At 35.7% G+C, this 19,840-nt stretch overlaps 1 protein-coding gene across 3 annotated transcripts in view; it reads left to right on the top strand.

Moving 5' to 3' along the window:
• The window catches only part of LOC123530501 (copine-8-like), a 49,915-nt gene that overhangs the window by 16,944 nt on the left and 13,131 nt on the right, over window positions 1-19,840 (top strand). For all 3 annotated transcript variants that reach the window (XM_053521247.1, XM_053521248.1, XM_053521249.1), the window contains exons 9-16: window positions 299-403; window positions 1,500-1,541; window positions 3,525-3,600; window positions 4,198-4,254; window positions 4,780-4,841; window positions 9,743-9,898; window positions 10,491-10,563; window positions 18,506-18,633. In XM_053521247.1, coding sequence (XP_053377222.1) covers window positions 299-403; window positions 1,500-1,541; window positions 3,525-3,600; window positions 4,198-4,254; window positions 4,780-4,841; window positions 9,743-9,898; window positions 10,491-10,563; window positions 18,506-18,633 — 699 coding nt within the window. The remainder of the gene's footprint in view (window positions 1-298; window positions 404-1,499; window positions 1,542-3,524; window positions 3,601-4,197; window positions 4,255-4,779; window positions 4,842-9,742; window positions 9,899-10,490; window positions 10,564-18,505; window positions 18,634-19,840) is intronic.

The following is a 19,840-nucleotide window of genomic DNA, read 5'->3' as shown; positions in this document are numbered from 1 at the left end:
TATTGATAATAAGTATACCAATGTAAAGTTTAACTAAAATCTATAGCAAGAAGCCTCCATGGTTGCAGACTTGAATCATTTTACCTCTCATTGTTGTGAGTTTGAAACCTTGCTTGGGATGAAGAACTCTTTCATGTGAGAAATTCGTCCAGCTGGTTTATAGAAGACTGTTGGTTCTACCCAGGGTAAAGAAAATAATGCTCAAAGTGTCACCTGGGGTCTTCATCTAACATTTAAAGCTGGAAGGTTAGTTGTGATGTTAGATCCAACAAAAAATGTATGTAATTGTTTATTACAGTTTTACGGTTGTGCATAGAACAGAAGTTATAAAGAACACATTGAATCCTACCTGGGCTCCATTTCGGGTTCCTGCAAGGTCACTATGTAATGGCGACTATGATAGGTAAGAAATCTCTTCAGTTTCCTGTTACTGTACAGTTACGATATTATTTTGCTGTAAAGGCACATATTTTCACATGATCAAAATTTGGCAATTTTTGAAATATTGAGTATGTTCACAAGGTTTTATTCCCGAAATTATAAAAAAGTTAAACTGCTTATTTTTGCTTTTTAATAAGACGGGCATACTTAAAAGTTACACATTATAAAGCTATACCTTTAGACTGTCTACTATAAAGATCTATCGCTATTAATTTAATGGATGTTTTAACACCCTCTAATTATTAACTGTAAACCTTGACGACTCTATACCTGTAACAAACAGCTTTACATGTAATCTAAACACAGGGGAAGAGATGTCAATGTTTGTTTAATTAAACACATTGCAAACACAAAAGTTATCATATCATTCTAAATTAAACAGTTGTGGTTTGTTCTGTTCGTCTTGATATTATACTGTCCTATAGTTATCACAGAAACACTAAACATAGCAAATTTTGTAAATATTTATGCAAGGAATAATTTTCACGAGGTGAGGGACCTGGTATTAAACCCTTGTGAAAATTTCTGCTTTTACAGTATGAAGGGATGTATTTTATTCTTTCTTTAATTTGGTACACATTTAGACTGCTTCTCTACCACTTATCACACAAATGAAATTATGGCTTAATGAGAAACCTTAGTTGTCTTAGAAATAAAACTTTCCCCATCACTTGGATGAATGAACACTATGAAATATGTGCAAAGTATCTTTTTCGTTTCTCTTGTTTTGAACATTTTTTTGTCTGCCCCCCCTCCCCCTCTCTCTGCTCAATAGGGAGAGAGCAGGATCTGCGGATTGCGGGGTTAAGAGTTGGATACCCCAAGCAAGGTGTGTGTTCTCCATGATAAAAGACATTGCGCCTGAACTTATTCATCCTCCACCTCTGATTCAAGTTGGAAAGTCAACAGTAACTTGCGGAGAACAGGTCTGTACTGGAACAGAATCCAGGGTACACTCATTAGGTTAACTGCCTGCCATTACATAACTGAAATACTGTTGAAAAATGGCACTAAACCCAAACAAATAAACAAATTGTGCATACTTTTCATGATTTCAGGAGCATACTGGTGAAGTGCTGGGACTGGAACAGTAGTGGAAGGTAAGTTGGCATGCTCATGTTGACATAAAAGTCTCATAGAAAGCTAGTAGTTTTGTGAGAACTGAGACTGTAGACCAGTCTCAGATATTTTTCTCTGAAAGCATGATTTGATGCTGGAATTTTAGGACTGATTTCCAAGTATGATCACATGAAAGTCATCTTGCGAGAATTAGATGAAGGACAGTTTGTTGAAAGCTCTTTTTGTCTATTATTATTTTTAATGTTGGTCATTTAATGTAGAAAACTGGTAATAAATACAGCAATATTCTTCTGTCATCTATATTCTAATATTATTCTTCCTGTTTACATTATTATATCTCCCACCACACAGTGGTGTGGAAAATTTATTGATTTATTCCTGTCTGTGTGTGTGTCCGTGTGTGTATGTGTGTGTCTGTCTGTCTGTCACAAATCTTGTCCGCGCTCTAAGTCGAACATTTCTCATCCGATCTTCACCAAACTTGAACAAAATGTGCCAATAAGTCCTCAGCCAACTTTGATAACTAGCCAAATCATCCCAGGCACTTCAAAATTATGACCCTTGAATTACCGAAAATCGCTCTGTACACACTTGTACACATTCTAAGTCAAACATTTCTCATCCTATCTTCACCAAACTTGAACAAAATGTGTTTGCAAATAAGTCCTCGGCCAGGTTTGATAACTAGCCAAATCGGCCCACCACTTCAGAATTATGGCCCTTGAATTACCGAAAATTACTCTTTATACAGATGCCAGTGATACATGTATTGGTGCATAGTTGACTCAGATACGTAACTATTCAGATGATTAGGCAGTTCTCATTGCTTAGAAATATTTTATAACAGAAAAAGATAAAGTGAAAGATTCTAGATGATCTGAAATTCAGTCTTCTAAGGGTAAAATTTTAATTTGCTATTTTGACAATCTAGGTTCTAACTTTTCATAGATAGTTGTCTTATAACTAGTGGTAACAACTTCTTAGAAGCTAAAGATAATTTTATTATGCTTAATTGAATATTTTGCTCTTACACGAAAATCTGAATGTACTGAAGTGCTCGAACATTGCTAAAGAATACATGTTTTTCAGTGGTTTATTTAAAAAATAATATGTTCCCAAACATGGTTTATCATAGAATAACCCGAGATTTGAGTTCTTATGCCTAAGAATTTGTCACGAAGGCCATAGGCCTGAGTGATATATTGTTTTGCATCAGAACGAAAAACTCGGGTTATTCTACGATAAATCACACTTGGGAACTTATTATTTCGATTCTAACATGACATACTAGTATCAAAAATGTTAGAAAAAATAGTAACTACTTTTTACGACCGCGCTACGCACCTGGATCAGATGATGTCATTGCACGTGAGTGGTTTATTGCAGAATAACCAGAGATAGATTTTTCTCTACATGTATGTAGTTTATTTGCTAGTCGTGTTAGAATTGAAGTAACAGTGCATTGTATTAATATTTTGCAACTTTAACTCTTTCAAAAAATGGCATTTTCATATAGTAATTTTCACTGTTGAACACACTAGAGTATGAAGTATCGATAGCTAGACATTTATCCCAAAATCTAGATTCTGCATAAATAAAGATATAGAAGTATATGAATAAATACAAAAGCATAAAATTATGTGCTCTACCATATTAAAATGTAAATTAAGTTTAAAAAGTATTATTTAAAATTCATTCAGTATTAACATTCCGATATCATGAATTTTTGCATGTAATGTTGCCCAAGATGCATTTGTTGTGTAGGTAAAATTGCTGTAAGTAACACACTGTGGTTTGGTAAAACCCATTGAAAAGACATGAAAGAAAAAGAATTTTACATGCAAGATGGAAATATCTTTCACTCATGAACATCAAATTTTAAGTTTTCAGCCCTAGCTATGTACGCCACTTACAATTTTTTAAACGTTGTATGTTCACTCAGATTTACACTGAAAGAAACAGAAATGTCTCCTGCAAATAACCCCTAATACCTGTATTTTCAGTCCAGACATCATTGGTCAGTTTACAACTAACCTTAGAGAATTAACCAGAGGACCTGGACAGAACAATGTGTATGAGGTACATTTCTACTTTAAGTGTTTAGAAACAGTTTGCTATTCAGTAATGTTTACATCATGGGAGCATTTGAATACAAAGTGTTTTTAACTCTTTGATTGTGATATTTTTAGTATTTTTCCCTTGCACTTGTGCATTTTCAGCTCAACTATATAAAGTATATGAAGAGCTATCATACATGACACCACTTTACGTCTAAGCCTAAGTTAAAGTTTTGATGCAGTTTAACTTTATCTCTTGATTACAAGATAGATTTACTTCAGACTTGAAAAAGTTTATTCCTCATTATCACCCACATGTATCAAAATAGTCAAGCGCACTGTCCCCTGTGACAGCTCTTGTTTATAAAGAACTTTTTTGGAACTTGACTTAATGCGTTTTTTTTTTTTTTATTTGCGCTTTTTGATTTTTTTGCGAATTTCCGGTATTTATATATCTGTATATATAATACTTAATAACATTAACTAGAAGTTAGAAAATTTTGCGAAAAAATAGACTTTTACAGTATTGAATTGTTAATTTATCTAATCATGATTTTTGCTGTCCCAGAATAGTTTGATATAGAGAAGTTGAACTGTAGTAACCAGTTTGTTTTTGCAGGTTATAAATGAACAGAAGAAAGCCAAGAAAAAAGGAAAATATAAAAACTCTGGCGCGGTAAGATTGATTTATACTCTGGTAGAGTTCCTCATCAATTTAAAAGTTAGTTTCTAACAGTTAAGTTAACTTGAATATATTTCACAACTGCCAGGGTAGTGAATCGCAGATTCACAGCCTAAAGGGATATGAACATGTTACTTGGAGTATTTTATTCTCCGGCCATTTTACACTGCATGTTCCTAGTAACAAAAGGCACTAACAGTTTTTGTTACAACAATTTAGGTCTGCATTGTCTTCAACATGTTAATCTAGCACTATAAGGAGAGTGTGCATAAATATTCCAGAGCTCACAAGTTGATACATTTGTTATTCATTACAGTCATTACCGAAGACTGTGTTCAGTTAGTTATCTAAGAAACTGCTTTGGTGCATTTGAAAAAAAAAAGTTTATGATTTTATAATGATGTTTTTATTTAGTAAAGTTTGTTTACAGCGATCAGCTGTATTTGAAAATGCCATGTAAAAATGGTGTTACCTCAGACATACTGTCAGTTGATCTGTATTTTGTTATTTTATTTTTAGGTTTCACTATTGAGCTGTAAAGTGGAAATGGAGTATTCATTCTTAGATTATATAACTTCTGGGTAGGTGCAAAAATTACTTTTTAGCCCACCATCATCAGATGGTGGGCTATTAAAATCACTCTGCGTCCGTGGTCCGTCGGTCCGTCATTCCGTCCGTCCGTCCGTTAACAATTTCTCGTTATCGCATCTCCTCAGAAACAACTGGGGGGATTTTGACCAAACTTTGTCAGAATGATGTGTTGGTACCCTAGTTTTGTCCCCCTGAAAATCAGACTGGTTCAACAATTTATGAGTGAGTTATGGCACTTTGTTTATTTCTATATTTTACATAGATTTATATAGGGAAAAACTTTGAAAACCTTCTTGTCCAAAACCACAGAGCCTAGGGCTTTGATATTTGGTTTGAAGCATTATCTAGTGGTCTTCTACCAAGATGATTCAAATTATTTCTCTGGGGTCAAATATGGCCCAGCCCTGGAGGTCACATGGTTTATATAGACTTATATAGGGAAAAACTTTGAATAACCTCTTGTCCAAAACCACAGGGCCTAGGGCTTTGCTATTTTGTATGTGACATCATCTAGTAGTCTTCTACTAAGATTGTAAAAATTATACCCCTAGGGTCAAAAATGGCCCCGCCCTGGGGGTCATATGGTTTACATAGACTTATATAAGGAAAAACTTTGAAAATCTTCTTGTCCAAACCACAAAGCCTAAGGCTTTGATACTTGTAATGTAGCATCATCTAGTGGTTCTCTACCAAGTTTGTTCAAATTATCCCCCTAGGGTCAAAAATGGCCCCGCCCCAGGGGTCACATGGTTCATATAGACTTATATAGGGAAAAGCTTTTAAAATGTTCTTGCCAATAACTACAACATTCAAATTTGGACCACATGTATATTTATGAGTGGCAAGATGAACCTTGTCATGAGTTGAGCTTGATTTTGACCTAGTGACCTACTTTCACATTTCTGTAGCTACAGCCTTCAAATTTGGACCACATGTATATTTTTGAGTGGCAAGATGAACCTTGACATGAGTTGACCTTGACTTTGACCTAGTGACCTACTTTCACATTTCTGTAGCTACAGCCTTCAAATTTGGACCACATGCATAGTTTTGTGCACTGGAAAAACTTTGACCTTGATTTTGACCTAGTGACCTACTTCCACATTTTTGAAGGCACAGGCGTCAAATTTGGACCATACGCATAGTTCCGTGTTTCAAAATGAAATTTGACATTGATTTTGACCTAGTGACCTACTTTCACATTTCTCAAGCTGCAGCCTTCAAATTTTGACCACATGCATAGGTTTGTGTACCGAAAAAAACTTTGTCCTTCACGTTGACCTAGTGACCTACTTTTTGAAGATACAGGCTTCAAATTTGGACCCCATGCATAGTTTTGTATTCCGAAATAAAATTTGACCTTGATTTTGACCTAGTGACCTACTTTTACATTTCTCAAGCTACAGCCTTCAAATTTGGACCACTTGCATAGTTTTGTGTACCGAAATGAACTTTGACCTTTACATTGACCTAGTGACCTACTTTCACAATTTTAAGGTACAGGCTTCAAATTTGGACCACATGCATAGTTTTGTATTCCAAAATAAAATTTGACCTTGATTTTGACCTAGTGACCTACTTTTAAATTTCTCAAGCTATACCCTTCAGATTTGGACCACATGCATAATTTTGTGTACTGGAATGAACTTTGACCTTTACATTGACCTAGTGACCTACTTTCACATTTTTGAAGGTACAGGCTTCAAATTTGGACCACATGCATAGTTTTGTATTCCGAAATAGAATTTGACCTTGATTTTGACCTAGTGACCTACTTTTACATTTCTCAAGCTACAGCCTTCAAATTTTGACCACTTGCATAGTTTTGTATACCGAAATGAACTTTGACCTTAAGATTGACCTAGTGACCTACTTTCACATTTCTGTAGCTACAGGCTTCAAATTTAGACCACATGCATAGGATTGTGTACCGAAACAAACTTTGACCTTGACATTGACCTACTTTCACATTTCTCAAGCTACAGCTTTCGAATTTGGACCATATGCACAGTGTTGTGTACAGAAATGAAATTTGACCTTGAGCTAGTCAGTAAGTCTTGAAATTTGGAACACCCAAAAATGGCACATTGGTGGGCGCCAAGATCACTCTGTGATCTCTTGTTTATATTATACTGACTTTATTGATCTGAGCCTCACTGTAAGTGCAAGTTTAACATGGGTTTTAATTCTTCCCTTGTAAGGATGCTATCCAGCTTGCCTGTTTAGCTCAGTAGAGTTAGCACAAAACCATGAATATAAAGACTGAGTTTGATTCCCAGACAAGAAACATGTTTTCTATAACAGTTTAATAGAAGACAATTTGCTTGAAATCATGTGTCATCTACCTCTAACATATATGGGGAAAGGAGGCTCCATGGCTTAGTAGTTAAGATTGCTGATTTTGAATCATTTGCCCATCACTGCTGGAGGTTCGAAACCTTGCTTGGGGGTAGTATTATTTCCTTTGGGGAAGCCATCCAGCTGGCCTATGGAAGGTCAGTGGCTTTACTAAGGTGTAAGCCTGTGCTTGAAATATTGCCTGGAGGGCACCTGGGGTCTTCACTAGAAAGTGGCCATATGACATAAATTTTGTCAATGTGACTTAAAACACAACAAAACAAAGATGGAGAAGTTGTTATACTTTGGGAGAACAGGTCAGTACTGGTTTATGTGGTCCAGGGAAATTGTTAATTTCTTTAGGAAAACAGGTCAATACTGGTATATTGAGTTCTGTGAAGTTGTCAGCTTCTTTAGGAAAACAGGTTAATACTGGTATATTGAGCTCTGTGAAGTTGTCAGCTTCTTTAGGAAAACAGGTTAATACTGGTATATTGATTTCAGTGAAGTTGTCAGCTTCTTTAGGAAAACAGGTTAATACCGGTATATTGAGTTCAGTGAAGTTGTCAGCTTCTTTAGGAAAACAGGTTAATACTGGTATATTGAGTTCTGTGAAGTTGTCAGCTTCTTTAGGAAAACAGGTCAGTACTGGTATATTGAGTTCTGAGAAGTTGTCAGCTTCTTTAGGAAAACAGGTCAGTACTGGTATATTGAGTTCAGTGAGGTTATCATCTTTAGGAAAACAGGTTAATACTGGTATATTGAGTTCTGTGAAGTTGTCAGCTTCTTTAGGAAAACAGGTCAGTACTGGTATATTGAGTTCTGAGAAGTTGTCAGCTTCTTTAGGAAAACAGGTCAATACTGGTATATTGAGTTCTGTGAAGTTGTTAGCTTCTTTAGGAAAACAGGTCAATACTGGTATATAGAATTCAGTGAAGTTGTCAGCTTCTTTAGGAAAACAGGTCAATACTGGTATATTGAGTTCTGTGAAGTTGTCAGCTTCTTTAGGAAAACAGGTCAATACTGGTATATTGAGTTCAGTGAAGTTGTCAGCTTCTTTAGGAAAACAGGTTAATACTTGTATGTTGAGCTCTGTGAAGTTGTCAACTTCTTTAGGAAAACCGGTCAGTACTGGTATATTGAGTTCTGAGAAGTTGTTAGCTTCTTTAGGGAAAAAAGCCAGTAATGGTATATTGAGTTCTGAGAAGTTGTCAGCTTCTTTAGGAGAACAGGTCAGTTCTCAGTTCTGGTATATTGAGTTCTGTGAAGTTGTTAGCTACTTTAGGAAAACAGGTCAGTTCTCAGTACTGGTATATTGAGCTCTTTGAAGTAATCAGCTTCTTTAGGAGAACAGGTCAGTACTGGTATATTGATTTCTGAGAAGTTGTCAGCTTCTTTAGGAGAACAGGTCAGTTCTCAGTACTGGTATATTGAGCTCTGTGAAGTTGTCAGCTTCTTTAGGAGAACAGGTCAGTTCTCAGTACTGGTATATTGAGCTCTGTGAAGTTGTCAGCTTCTTTAGGAAAACAGGTCAGTACTGGTATATTGATTTCTGAGAAGTTGTTAGCTTTTTTAGGAAAACAGGTCAGTAATGGTTTATTGAGTTCTGAGAAGTTGTCAGCTTCTTTAGGAGAACAGGTCAGTTCTCAGCACTGGTATATTGAGTATTGTGAAGTTGTCAGCTTCTTTAGGAGAACTGGTCAGTATTAATTTATAGAGTCCTGGAAATTGTCAGCTTCTTTAGGAGAACTGGTCAGTATTAATTTATTGAGTCCGGGAAATTGTCAGCTTCTTTGAGAGAACTGGTCAGTATTAATTTATGGAGTTCGGGAAATTATCAGCTTCTTTAGGAGAACAGGTCAACACTGGTTTATGAAGTCAGCAGAAGTTGTCAGCTACATTTGGAGAACATGTCAGTACTTGTTTATTGTGTCCAGGCACACTGATAAAATTGACTGATTGTGCACAGTATGTATCTGAATGAAAAAATTCAAAATTAGACATAACTTTTTAACCTTAGTTTCTAATATGTCTGCCATTTTTAATGTGTCCACAAGCTGCCATTTAGCCTAAGTTTCTAATTGTCTACCAGTTGCCGTTAAACCTTAGTTTCTGATGTATCTGCCAGTTTCTGATTTGTCCACAAGTTGCCATTTAATCTTAGTTTCTGATCTGTCTCCCATTTTCCAGTGAGTCTACCAGTTGCTGTTAACCTTAGTTTCTGATCAGTCTGCCAGTTTCCGATGTGCCTGCCATTTTGTAATGTGTCTATGAGTTGGCATTAAACCATAGTTTCTGACATGCCTTCAAGTTTCTAATGTGTCTGTCAGTTGCAATTTAGTTTCTATCCTTAGTTTCTGAAGTGACATAGAACCAAACAGAAGGAATTTTTTGGCCTTGTTGTAATGTTTCATTCAAAATACTAAATGACAACTCATTGGATTTAAGTTCAAACATATATTTAGACATGCATTTCTCTTTTGTGTCATAATAATTTAAGGCCTGACTAGAAAATTTAACCAGTATTAGTTATTCAGTATTTGTAATATTTCAGAACAGAGATGGCATTCACAGTAGCTATAGATTTCACAGCTTCAAATGGAAACCCCAGTTCACCTTCCTCCCTTCATTACATCAATCCGTATGGAACACCTAACCAGTACTGTATGGCTATACAAGCTGTAGGGGATATTATACAAGACTATGACAGGTAAGTGGTTTTTTGTTTGTTTATAGTGTTATTGCCTGTTGTGAAAAAACTAGAATGATATTTGCAGTCTATCCTGCATGAAAAATATCCTAAGCTTTTTGTATATCAGCAGTAAATAAAAGCAAAAATTGTCTTATGATTTGTAGGCCTAACTTGTTGTCAAGCAGTTGCCATATAACATATAATTGCGTCTGTGTGACGTTAAACCTAACAAAACAAAAAAACAAAAAATCTTACTGCCAAGAGGATTTCATTTAGTTGTTATCAGATTTTGAGACAGTGTATATTATTATGAGCATGACATTTTTACCAAATTTGACAATTAACATGCAATTAAAAGTTACTGCTAGTTCATTGTAGACTTTAAATAGAAGTGTTCATTTAAACATTGAAGTGCATCTTGACTTACTTGACTTATTCCTCTTCGCTCTGATCGGACCGTAGGGCCCGCATTGAAGTGCATAGATGGGCATGTATACGGCATCTTAAATCAAGAGCATACACATTGATATGCTATAAAAAATGACACCTTATATCAAGGACAGTAGTTCTAATTCTGCCTTCATCTGTTGACTATTAATTATGATTGCAGTGACAAACTGTTTCCGGCTCTTGGTTTTGGTGCTCGTTTTCCTGATAACAGTGTGCAGCATGAGTTTTCTTTGGTAAGCTTTATTATGTATATATTTGTTATTGATTTTTGCACAGCTTTGCTTACCAAACTTAATTGCATGGGGATTTATGTAGTTTTAACCAAATTTTAATATCTAAGCAAAATTGAATGTGAAAAAGTCAACGGCTTTGAAGGAATGCACAGTCCATAAAATACATCAGAAACATTTAAAGTCAGAATATTTCTGCTAAGTGCCTTCTTACTGTGAAATCTTTAGATGAATTGTGGAAATCACAACTTTACTGTATAGTTAAGCCATTTATCATTGTTGCTGGCGGCAAGTGATTCTGCCTTTGCGACCAGTGCAGACCAAGATCAGCCTGCACACATGTGCAGGCTGATCATGGTCTGCACTGTTCGCCATTCAGTCAGTATCTTTTGGTAAGCACCCTTTTTAACAGTTAATGGTACTGTCCAAATTGAAAGATGGACCAGATCATTATAGAAATTTAGCAGGGTAAGGGTTAAGATGAATCGGTATAAATTGTTTGCGTGTTGTAAGTATGATATGCAAAAGCTTGCAAAGAAAATCATTTGTTTCTGCTGCAGTTTTAAGCCTTTTAACCAGTGTTTATAGCTGATCTGCAGTTCTTTTTGCTTGTATGTTTACTTGTCTTTACCTGTAAGTTTACTTGTCTTTTGATTGTGTGTTTACTAGGCTTTCACCTGTATGTTTACTTGTCTTTTAATTGTGTTTTTAGCTCGACTATTCGAAGAACAGTCTAACTGTTCTACTCACCCTGGCGTCTGTGTCGGCGTCGGCATCACACCTTGGTTAAGTTTTTGCATGCAAGTACATAAAGCTATCATGTAAAGGCATATAGCTTTGAAACTTATTTATTCTTTTTCTAGGTCAATTACCAACCTCACTGGGTCAAGTTCCATAACTCTAACATGTATTTTGAGCAAATTATGCCCCCTTTTGGACTTAGAAAATTCTGGTTAAAGTTTTACATGCAAGTTACTATCTCCAAAACTAATGCAGATATTAAATTGAAACTTCACATGTGTCTTCGGGGTTATAAAACTAGTTGATAGCACCAAATCCCATAACTCTGACCTTTATTTTGGCCAAATTCTGCCCCCTTTTGGACTTAGAAAATTCTGGTTAAAGTTTTACATGCAAGTTACTATCTCCAAAACTAATGCAGATATTAAATTGAAACTTCACATGTGTCTTCGGGGTTATAAAACTAGTTGATAGCACCAAGTCCCATAACTCTGACCTTTATTTTGGCCAAATTATGCCCCCTTTTGGACTTAGAAAATTCTGGTTAAAGTTTTGCGTGCAAGTACATACAGCTATTACTAAAAGGTATATAGATTTGAAACTTAATTTTTCTTTTTCTAGATCAATTACCTACCTCACTGGGTCAAGTCCCATAACTCTGGCATGTATTTTGGCCAAATTATGCCCCCTTTTGGACTTAGAAAATCCTGGTTAAAGTTTTGCGTGCAAGTACATACAGCTGTTACAAAAAGGCATATAGATTTGAAACTTATTTTTTCTTTTTCTAGATCAATTACCTACCTCACTGGGTCAAGTCCCATAACTCTGACATGTATTTTGGGCAAATAATGCCCCCTTTTGGACTTAGAAAATCCTGGTTAAAGTTTTACATGCAAGTTACTATCTCCAAAACTACTACAGATATTAAATTGAAACTTCACATGTGTCTTCGGGGTTATGAAACTAGTTGATAGAATCAAGTCCCATTATGCCCCCTTTTGGACTTAGAAATCCTGGTTAAAGTTTTGCGTGCAAGTACATACAGCTATTACCAAAAGGCATATAGCTTTGAAACTTATTTATTCTTTTTCTAGGTCAATAACCAACCTCTCTGTTTCAAGTTCCATAACTCTTAACATGTATTTTGAGCAAATTATGCCCCCTTTTGGACTTAGAAAATTCTGGTTAAAGTTTTACATGCAAGTTACTATCCCAAAACTAATGCAGATATTGAATTGAAACTTAACATGTTTCTTTGGGGTTATAAAACTAGTTGATAGCATCAAGTCCCATAACTCTGATATGCATTTTGGTCAAATTATGTCCCCTTTCGAACTTAAAACTCTTTTGATATTTAACATTTTGGGTAATAATTTCCTGCTTCTGTGACAATATTTCGAATAGTCGAGCTTGGCTGTCTTACGGACAGCTCTTGCTACTTGTCTTTTAATTGTGTCTTTGTCTTTTAATTATGTGTTTACTTGTCTATTAATTGTGTGTTTACTAGGCTTTTACCTGTATGTTTACTTGTCTTTTACCTGTATGTTTATAGTAGTCGCAACTTGACCATGATGGTTGACCTTAGGCTGATTATTCATATAGATTATTTCATTGTAGCAAATAAGGGGTGCTTAGGGAAGCCGTATATTGTTCAGATTATGGAATAAGTTGGTATACAGTGCAGTATCAAAGTATATATACTTAGTTTTGATCAGTTAAAACTTTCCAATACACTAATTTATATTTACACAAATTTATTTTGCCATTTTCTCGTACAGCTCATGTTTTATACATAACTGCAGTAAATCTATATCACGATAAAGCTACGTCAATTTTGAATTTATGAATGCAAAAAGATGAAGCGTCACTCCTTTTCAATCATAGGTTGTGCCTCATTATATATTATAATACAAAGGTCAACCATCGGGGTCAAGTTGCATCTACTATACTTGTCTTTTAATGGTATGTTTACAAGTATTTTACCTGTATGATTACTTGTCTTTTACTTGTATGTTTACTAGTCTTTTACCTATATGTTTACTTGTTTTTTACTTGTATGTTTACAAGTCTTTTACCTGTATGATTACTTGTCTTTTACTTGTATGTTTACTAGTCTTTTACCTATATGTTTACTTGTCTTTTACTTGTATGTTTACAAGTCTTTTACCTGTATGTTTACTTGTCTTTTACTTGTATGTTTACTAGTCTTTTACCTATATGTTTACAAGTCTTTTACCTGTATGTTTACTTGTCTTTTACTTGTATGTTTACTAGTCTTTTACCTGTATGTTTACTTGTCGTTTACCTGTGTTTTCTATTCTTGCTTGTATGTTTACTAGTCTTTTACCTCTATGTTAAGTTGTCTTTTACTTTGTATGTTTACTAGATTTTTTACTTGCTAGTCCTGAACTTTTATGGTAACTTTTCTGTACAGGCTAGTAATGTGATTGTTACTAAAACAAGTTCTGTGTAACAAATTTTGTTTTAAAAATTATTTTTTAGGTAAGAATATGTTAATGTTTCTTTTGTTTAAATGGCTTCAGAGAATATTTTGTCATGTACTTCAGCTTACATCTTTTGTCTGAGAACAGTGAACTGTGGCTACATTTTTAGCTCATCTGATTTTTTGAAAAAAAATGATGAGTTATTGTCATCACTTGAGCGGTTGTCGGCGTCGGCGTCTGCGTCGGCGTTGCCTGGTTAAGTTTTATGTTTAGGTCAGCTTTTCTCCTAAACTATCAAAGCTATTGCTTTGAAACTTGGAATACTTGTTCACCATCATAAGCTGACCCTGTATAGCAAGAAACATAACTCCATCTTGCTTTTTGCAAGATTTATGGCCCCTTTTGTACTTAGAAAATATCAGATTTCTTGGTTAAGTTTTATGTTTAGGTCAGCTTTTCTCCTAAACTATCAAAGCTATTGCTTTGAAACTTGGAATACTTGTTCACCATCATAAGCAGACCCTGTACATCAAGAAACATAACTCCATCTTGCTTTTTGCAAGATTTATTTCCCCTTTTGGACTTAGAAAATCAGTTTTCTTGGTACAGTTTTATGTTTAGGTCAGCTTTTATCCTAAACTATCAAAGCTATTGCTTTGAAACTTGCAACACTTGTTCACCATCATAAGTTGACCCTGTACAGCAAGAAACATAACTCCATCCTGCTTTTTGCAAGATTTATGGCCCCTTTTGGACTTAGAAAATATCAGATTTCTTGGTTAAGTTTTATGTTTAGGTCAACTTTTTCTCTTAAACTATCAAAGCTATTGCTTTGAAACTTGCAACACTTGTTCACTATCATAAGCTGACCCTGTAAAGCAAGCAACATAACTCCATCCTGCTTTTTGCAATAATTATTGCCCCTTTTGGACTTAGAAAATCATTTTCTTGGTTGAGTATTATGTTTAAGTCAACTTTTCTCATAAACTATCAAAGCTATTGCTTTAAAACTTGCAACAGTTTTTCACCATCATAAGTGGACACTGTACATCAAGAAACATAACTCTATCCTGCTTTTTGCAAGAATGATGGCCCTTTTTAGACTTAGAAAATCATGGGTAGGACAATATTTCTATTACACAAAAAAAATCAGATGAGCGTCAGCACCCGCAAGGCGGTGCTCTTGTTTAAATTTACTTATTAGCTCACCTGAGCACGAAGTGCTCAAGGGTGAGCTTTTGTGGTCAATGTTTGTGCATCATCCGGCATCTGTCGTTCCTCAACACCTCCCAGCCTAAACCACCATTCCAATTTTGATGAAACTTCACAGGGATGTTCCTTGCATGATCCTCATTAAAAACTATTCAAAAAAATGAATTCCATACAGAACTCTGGTTGCCATGGCAACCGAAAGGAAAAACTTTAAAAATCTTCTTGTCCAAAACCACAGTAGCTAGGGCTTTGATATTTGGTTTGTGGCATCATCAAATGGTCCTCTACCAAGTTTGTTCAAATTATCCCCTAGGATCAAATATGGCCCTGCCCTGGGGGGTCACGTGGTTTACATAGATTTATATAGGGAAAAACTTTGAAGATCTTCTTGTCCAAAACCACAGGGCCTAGGGCTTTGATATTTTGTATTTGACATCATCTAGTGGTCCTCTACTAAGATTGTTCAAATTAACCCCCTAGGATTAAATTTGGCCCCGCCCTGGGGGTCACATGGTTTACATAGACTTACATGTATATAGGGAAAAACTTCTTGTCCAAAGCCACAGGGCCTAGGGCTTTGATACTTGTAATGTAGCATCATCTAGTGGTTCTCTACCAAGATTGTTCAAATTACCCCCCTAGGGTCAAATGTGGCCCCGCCTCGGGGGTCACATGGTTTATATAGACTTATATAGGGAAAAACCTTGAAAATCTTCTTGTACAAAACCACAGTAGCTAGGGCTTTGAGATTTTGTATGTAACATCATCTAGTGGTCCTCTACTAAGATAGTTCAAATTATCTCCCTAGGGTTAAATATGGCCCGACCCGGGGTCACATGGTTTATATAGACTTTTAAGGGAAAAACTTTAAAAATCTTCTTGTCCAAAACCTCAGAGCCTGGTGCTTAGATATTTGGTATGTAGCATCTACCAAGTTTGTTCAAATTATCCCCCTAGGGTCAAATATGGCCCCGCCCCATGGGTCACATGGTTAATATAGACTTATATAGGGAAAAACTTTGAAAATCTTCTTGTCTTAAATCACAGGACCTAGGGCTTTGATATTTTGTATGTAGCATCATCTAGTGGTCCTCTACCAGTATTGTTCAAAATATCCCCCTAGGATCAAATATGGCCCGCCCAGGCCAGAGTCACATGGTTTATAAAGACTTGTATAGGAAAAACTTTAAAAATCTTCTTGCCTGAAACTGGAAGGCCCAGGCTTTTGATATTTGGTATGTTGCATTGCCTAGTGGTCCTCTACCAAGATTATTCAAATTATGCCCCTTAGGTGAAAACAGGCCCCACGCAGGGGGTCCTAAGTTTTACATAGACTTATAAAGGAAAAAAAAATCTTCTTGTCTGAAAGTTCAAGGTCTAGGCCTTTGATATTTGGTATGTATCATTGCCTAGTTGATCTCTAACAAGATTGTTCGAATTATGCCCCAGGGGTGAAATGAGGCCCCAACCCGGGGTTCACTTGTTATATGTATAAATCATAAGTTATATAGGAAAAAAATACTTAAAAATTATCAGATCATATTTCCTAGACTGTTTAATTATAATAACCTAATGATCCAAAGTGATTAGGGGTCACTTGACCTTGACCTACTGACCTACTTTATTATTTTTTAAGATACAGCCTTGAAATTTGGATGACATGTACAGTTTTGCTCACCGATCTTAAAACTGACTTTCAGTGACCATGAATGTGACCTACTGTCTTGTTTTTTAGCTCAACTATTCGAAGAATAGTCTAGCTATTCTACTCACCGTGGCGTCGGCGTCGGCATCACACCTTAGTTAACTTTTTGCATGCAAGTACATACAGCTATCATTTAAAGGCATATAGCTTTGAAACTTATTTATTCTTTTTCTGGGTCAATTACCAACCGCACTGGGTCAAGTTCCATAACTCTAACATGTATTTAGAGCAAATTATGCCCCCTTTTGGACTTAGAAAATTCTGGTTAAAGTTTTACATGTAAGTTACTATCTCCAAAACTAATGCAGATATTGAATTGAAACTTCACACGTGTCTTCGGGGTTATAAAACTAGTTGATAGCACCAAGTCCCATAACTCTGACCTTCATTTTGGCCAAATTATGCCCCCTTTTGTACTTAGAAAATTTTGGTTAAAGTTTTGCGTACATGTACATACAGCTATTACTAAAAGGCATATAGATTTGAAACTTATTTTTTCTTTTTCTAGATCAATTACCTACCTCACTGGGTCAAGTCCCATAACTCTGACATGTATTTTGGCCATATTATGCCCCCTTTTGGACTTAGAAAATTCTGGTTAAAGTTTTGCGTGCAAGTACATACAGCTATTACTAAAAGGCATATAGATTTGAAACTTATTTTTTCTTTTTCTAGATCAATTACCTACCTCACTGGGTCAAGTCCCATAACTCTGACATGTATTTTGGCCAAATTATGCCCCCTTTTGGACTTAGAAAATTCTGGTTAAAGTTTTGCGTGCAAGTACATACAGCTATTACTAAAAGGCATATTGATTTGAAACTTATTTTTTCTTTTTCTAGATCAGTTACCTACCTCACTGGGTCAAGTCCCATAACTCTGACATGTATTTTGGGCAAATTATGCCCCCTTTTGGACTTAGAAAATCCTGGTTAAAGTTTTACATGCAAGTTACTATCTCCAAAACTAATGCAGATATTAAATTGAAACTTCACATGTGTCTTCAGGGTTATAAAACTAGTTGATGGAATCAAGTCCCATAACTCTGACATGTATTTTGGGCAAATTATGCCCCCTTTTGGACTAAGAAAATCCTGGTTAAAGTTTTGCGTGCAAGTACATACAGCTATTACCAAAAGGCATATAGCTTTGAAACTTATTTATTTTTTTTCTAGGTCAGTTACCAACCTCACTGGGTCAAGTTCCATAACTCTTAACATGTATTTTGAGCAAATTATGCCCCCTTTTGGACTTAGAAAATTCTGGTTAAAGTTTTACATGCAAGTTACTATCTCCAAAACTAATGCAGATATTGAATTGAAACTTAACATGTTTCTTTGGGGTTATTAAACTAGTTGATAGCATCAAGTCCCATAACTCTGATATGCATTTTGGTCAAATTATGTCCCGTTTCGAACTTAAAACTCTTTTGATATTTAACATTTTGGGTAATAATTTCCTGCTTCTGTGACAATATTTCGAATAGTCGAGCTTGGCTGTCTTATGGACAGCTCTTGTTAAGATAAAGCCTTGAAATTCGGATGACATGTACAGTTTTTCACACTGATCTTAAAATGACTTTCAGTGACCATGAATGTGACCTACTGACTACTTTTTTTTTTTAAGATACAGCCTTGAAATTTGGATGACATGTACAGTTTTGCACACCAATCATAAAACTGACTTTCAATGACCATGAATTTGACCTACTGAGCCACTTTTTTAATATTTTAGCATCAGTTTGACAATTGATACAGGTAGCTCATATTACTCAGGTGAGCGATCCAGGGTCATCATGACCCTCTTGTAGAATATTACTGTAGTAGTTTTTATTTTCCTTCAGAATTTCAACCCTCAGAATCCTTACTGTGCTGGAGTGCAGGGTATTCTTGGTGCATATCAAAATGCTATCCGGAGTGTACAACTGTATGGACCAACAAACTTTGCACCGTGTATAAATCATGTTGCAAGGTATGTATCTCTAAACCTGCCCACTATAATCATAAAGAAAAGGAAATTGTTCGTGTACTTGGGAAGAACAGTATAAATATTATACATGTACTCTTACTGAATGGCTTGTTTGTCAATAGTAAAGACTACTGCTTGAGGCCCGAAAGATAAAAATTTTTTACTGTCTCCTCTGACAGATCTTGTTTATGGTTTATATTACATGATATTTGGTATATTTTTTTGCTCATTGTCGGTCAGTAATCCATTTAGTTTCTGATCAATAACTACAGAATACTTGGGCTAAAGGTGTTCAATCTTCATTGGATGATTGCCTAGGGTTAGTATATGACCCCTGTTGTTTTGGGCCTGTGGCCTTCAAAATCATAGGATTGTTGCCTGTAGTTAGTAGATGTCTCCTGTTGTTTTAGTCAGGTCAAGGTAACTGTACAAAATTACATTCCCAGTTGCCTACAACAAGTCGGTCATGGGTGGGGGGGGCATATATGATTTACAAACAGCTGTTGTTTCTGCAGTCAGTTCATTAAAGACAGTTTTAACTATAAATAGTATATTAGTCCATAGGAAGCGCTTTTTATCAGCTCACCTGAGCCAAAGGCTTAAGGTGAGCTTTTGTGACCACTTGATGTACATTGTGCGTCGTGTGTCAACAATTTCTAAAAAAAAAACTTTTTCTACAAAACCACTAGGCAGATTTACACCAAATTTCACAGGAATGATACTTGGGTGACCCCCTTTCAAAATTGCCCAAAGAATTGAAATACTTGCAGAACTTTGGTTGCCATGGCAACTGAAAGGAAAAACTTTAGAAATCTTCTTGTCCAAAACCGCAAAGCTTAGAGCCTTGATAATTGGCGTGTGACATTGACTAATGGTCCTCTACTAAGGTTGTTCAAATTATGCCCCTGGGATGAAAAGAGGCCCCGCCCCAGGGGTCCCAAGTTTTACATAGATTTATATAGGAAAAATCTTCTTGTCTGAAACCACAAGACCTAGGCCTTTGATATTTAGTATGTAGCATTGCCCTGTGGTCCTTTACCAAGATTATTCCAATTATTACCTTGGGGTGAAAAGAGGCATGCACAGTTTTGCACACTGATCTTAAAACTGACTTTCAGTGACCATAAATATGACCTACTTTCTTAAAGGACAAGGAAAGCCTCCCAATAAGTTAGTTTCTTATGAAAGCCATTTTCAGGCCTTTCATAAC

The sequence above is a fragment of the Mercenaria mercenaria genome, chromosome 13, assembly GCF_021730395.1.
Source record: "Mercenaria mercenaria strain notata chromosome 13, MADL_Memer_1, whole genome shotgun sequence".
NCBI lineage: Eukaryota > Metazoa > Mollusca > Bivalvia > Venerida > Veneridae > Mercenaria > Mercenaria mercenaria.
The sequence above is the reverse complement of the archived record's forward strand: the minus strand, read 5'-3'. Positions and strand labels throughout refer to the sequence as shown.